Below are 3,647 nucleotides of genomic sequence, written 5' to 3' on the forward strand. Positions count from 1 at the left end.
TTTTAGAATTTCCAATAAAAAAAATAAAAATTAAAAAAAAATTGGTGCATACTGCAGATTTTCCATAAAAACAAATAAATTTTATAAAAATTCAATTTATATAAAAGGGTATAATGGTAAAAGTGTTTTAAATGGGTAGAAGATCCGAGTAGTGATGGGTTGGCAAGTTGAATGCTCCAAAGAATTTCTCTTAAAATATAATGAAAAGCTCAACAAATATTCAAAGCCCAACAAATATTCAAAGCCCATAATTGAAAGTCCATCCACAACCTTAAAAAATGTTTTTTAAAAAAAACCCTCAAAAAAACAACAACAATCTGATCCAACAATTTCCTTTGCACTTTCACTTCTCTCTCTTGATCATTCTCTGTTCTCGATCTCCGATCAGCAACTTCAGGTTAGTCCTCACTTCCATCTTCCTCGATTTCAATTCATCATTCGTCTTTCACCAATTTCATAATCATTATTTCGATTTCAATTTCAATCATTCCGTTCATCAAGTTACATGTTAATTAAATTTTATTTTTTTTGAAATTCGATTAATTACGTTGACGTAGTAGGTACCCATTATTGTATAGCAAATTGGGTTTTCAATTTCAAATTCAAAATTGAATCTTGTTAACTGATCATAGGTTTTTGATTTTGTGTATTTGTGCATTTTGCGATTCGATTTTTAGGTATTATTTTTTAGTAGAAGAGAGAAAAGGAAAAAAGAAGAGATGTCGGGGCAATCACAGCGTTTGAATGTGGTCCCCACAGTGACAATGCTTGGAGTGGTGAAAGCACGTTTGGTTGGAGCAACAAGAGGCCATGCTCTTCTGAAGAAGAAAAGTGATGCTTTAACTGTTCAGTTTCGTCAGATCCTGAAAAAGATTGTTTCAACAAAGGAATCAATGGGTGACATAATGAAAACCTCATCCTTTGCATTAACTGAGGCTAAGTATGTAGCTGGCGACAACATCAAGCACGTCGTGCTTGAGAATGTTAAAGAAGCTTCACTCAGGGTGCGTTCTCGTACCGAGAACGTTGCTGGAGTGAAGCTTCCGAAGTTCGATTATACCGCTGACGGTGAGGCCTCGAAGAATGACCTTACTGGATTGGCTAGAGGTGGTCAGCAGGTGCAGCAGTGTCGTGTCGCTTATATTAAGGCAATTGAGGTTCTTGTTGAGCTTGCGTCGCTTCAGACATCTTTCCTCACCCTTGATGATGCTATCAAGACTACCAACCGTAGGGTTAATGCTCTCGAGAATGTCGTGAAGCCGCGATTGGAGAATACTATTAGTTACATTAAGGGTGAGTTGGATGAGCTTGAGAGAGAGGATTTCTTTAGGTTGAAGAAGATTCAGGGTTATAAGAGAAGGGAAATCGAAAGGAAGATGGTGCTTGCTAGGGAGCAACAAGCTGTTGAAAAGTTGCAATTGCAGAAAGGAGGGACTTGGGTTTCTTATGATTCCTCTCAAAATTTGTTGTCTGGTACAGGTGATAAAGACGAGGATATCATTTTCTAAATATAAATATTTATAGAGATATATGTGTTCTCGCCCCTTCTTCGAGGGTGTGGCTGGATATGTCTCGGTGTCGATGCTGGTTCTTCTGCACAATTTGTTTAGGTGAGAGACATTGTTCTGTATCATGAATAAAGGTGCTTAATATGTGTTTATTTATTTCTTTGTTATTTTAAGGACATAAATTTTTATCATGTTCAGAGGCTTTGAGATTTGAGATATTCATCATTTGAAATTAAGTTGTTGTGATTAGCTTTAGTTTATTTTCAAAATGTGTTATAAATCTCTATAGAACATATATAGATTTCCAACATGTTGAATAAGAAATTTAAATGTAGGGCTCTATCCCTATGATTCTGGCTGCCTTGATTCTAAAGTTACCTCTCTTCTGTATCAAAATTGCATTGTATTCTTAAGCATGCAATTTTCATTTTATTCACATATATGCGTACATCGGTGACTGCAGATTCTTTATTTATTGGCGTGGGATGACGAATAGGATTTACGGGTATGGTACTTTCAGTATATGAATGCTGGGGTTTCGTTTTCGCGGTTCTTGACAGTCTTATTCGTTACATTACATTTGTTGCTTTATCTTTACTGGTTTTAGTGATACATCTTCAAAAGATGTTTTTTTTTCAAGGAGAATTGTTCGATTTTGGTGGCTAAAAACTGTCTGAGATGATTTTGCATATGATTTTCAAGTGCTGTTTTTTTAGCTCAACAATCTTTGATGATAAGGCAGCGATTCATCTTTTTGACAAATAAGCACCCAAAACCGGGGATGAACATGGGCAGGTTTTCTGAAAATCGAACCTTTATTAAGCTTACAAGTGAATCATATCCATATACATATGAACATCAAACCAAAAATTTAAAGTATAAATAAGTATTTGCTTCAATTCATAGGAGCTCAAGACAAAAACACAAGTTAAGAATGATCCTCCATTGTGCCTTTGGTTTTTGACTGCGAAGTTGTTTTCTCTTATTATGACCGGTTTGATCAAGCTGAGATGCTACCTCCTATTCTGACCTCGAGCACCTTGGGCGTGCGAAAAAGACGTCACAACCTAGAAGATCAGGAAACAAATGAAGATTCACATTACAATGACAAAGAAGTCATTGGTAATGATCAATTAGAGTTTCAATTCAAGCAAAAAACAAATAAAAAACGAGATCTAGCTTACTCACCAATCTTATTTCTCTTAAATGGTCTTTAATAAAGTTACAAATGTAAAAAGTAATTTTTTCTTAAACCTAAATGGGCTAAAAGTGACACCGTTTTTACGCCCATATTAAACATACACCATTTTTCTTAAAAGATTTCTTATAGCACCCTATATGTTACGTACTATGCGAAAATCTAAAAATGTTCTCGATTTTTGGAGATACATCTCCAGACACACCCCAACACACATTCAACACAAATCATTCTGAGTGGCGTACTATAAGTTGTATTATTTTTATTGGAACATTTTAAAAACATATTGATAGTTGATTATTTTAGTAGAAATTCCGGAGCCATATCTTTAGAAATTTGGACGGGATTTTGAAATATTTTGTCACATTTGCAAGTAAGATATTTCCGGAGATGTATCTTCGGAATTATCTAATAAAAGAAACAACTCCATGATCACACAATCATTGTTGCCATTGTTGTTTTCCAACACAAATCCTCGTAAAAATCTCCTCATCTTCAGTCCAGTTTTTCACTCAGAATCTCTAATCTCGTGGTTCATCACATCGAAGGGAGCAAAATAAGATAGAATTTTAGGTAAAAATTCTTTATTTCACACTGCATTGCCACATTAATCATGCATTTTGTCTGAAAAAATGAGCGTTGTGTCTGAAAATGTATCTTCGAAACTGATCCGCTGTCGCGCACGGGTCAAAATGAGTAATTAGAAATTTGTAGTTTAGCGGAAGCGATAACTCGAGTATCGTATCGCAAAGATTCTTGAATTATTATTAACCTACTGAAATCGATTGGGGAGGATTTTATGGTTTAGGGATCGATTAAGAAAACAAAGTAAATAAGTGATTAAAAATAAGCGATTATAAAATAAATCAATTTACTGTTTTTGGTTTCCGGTTAATCACTGATTTTTACCTACCAATTCCCTAAGCGACTTTTCTCTCTAT

General features: G+C 34.8%; 1 protein-coding gene across 1 annotated transcript; it reads left to right on the forward strand.

The window, feature by feature from the left end:
• The first annotated feature begins 237 nt into the window (after positions 1-237).
• Positions 238-1,768, forward strand: LOC127100890 (V-type proton ATPase subunit D). Its single transcript, XM_051038197.1, has 2 exons — positions 238-397; positions 678-1,768. Exon 2 carries the CDS (start codon positions 720-722, stop codon positions 1,506-1,508), a length of 789 nt encoding a protein of 262 aa, XP_050894154.1. The 5' UTR covers positions 238-397; positions 678-719; the 3' UTR covers positions 1,509-1,768.
• Positions 1,769-3,647: the final 1,879 nt, after the last annotated feature.

The sequence above is a fragment of the Lathyrus oleraceus genome, chromosome 7 (genome assembly GCF_024323335.1).
Source record: "Lathyrus oleraceus cultivar Zhongwan6 chromosome 7, CAAS_Psat_ZW6_1.0, whole genome shotgun sequence".
Lineage (NCBI taxonomy): Eukaryota > Viridiplantae > Streptophyta > Magnoliopsida > Fabales > Fabaceae > Lathyrus > Lathyrus oleraceus.

What these genes read in the sequence shown, in the direction of transcription:
- LOC127100890 (XM_051038197.1), top strand. Translation starts at nt 720, where the DNA reads ATGTCGGGGCAATCACAGCGTTTGAATGTGGTCCCCACAGTGACAATG.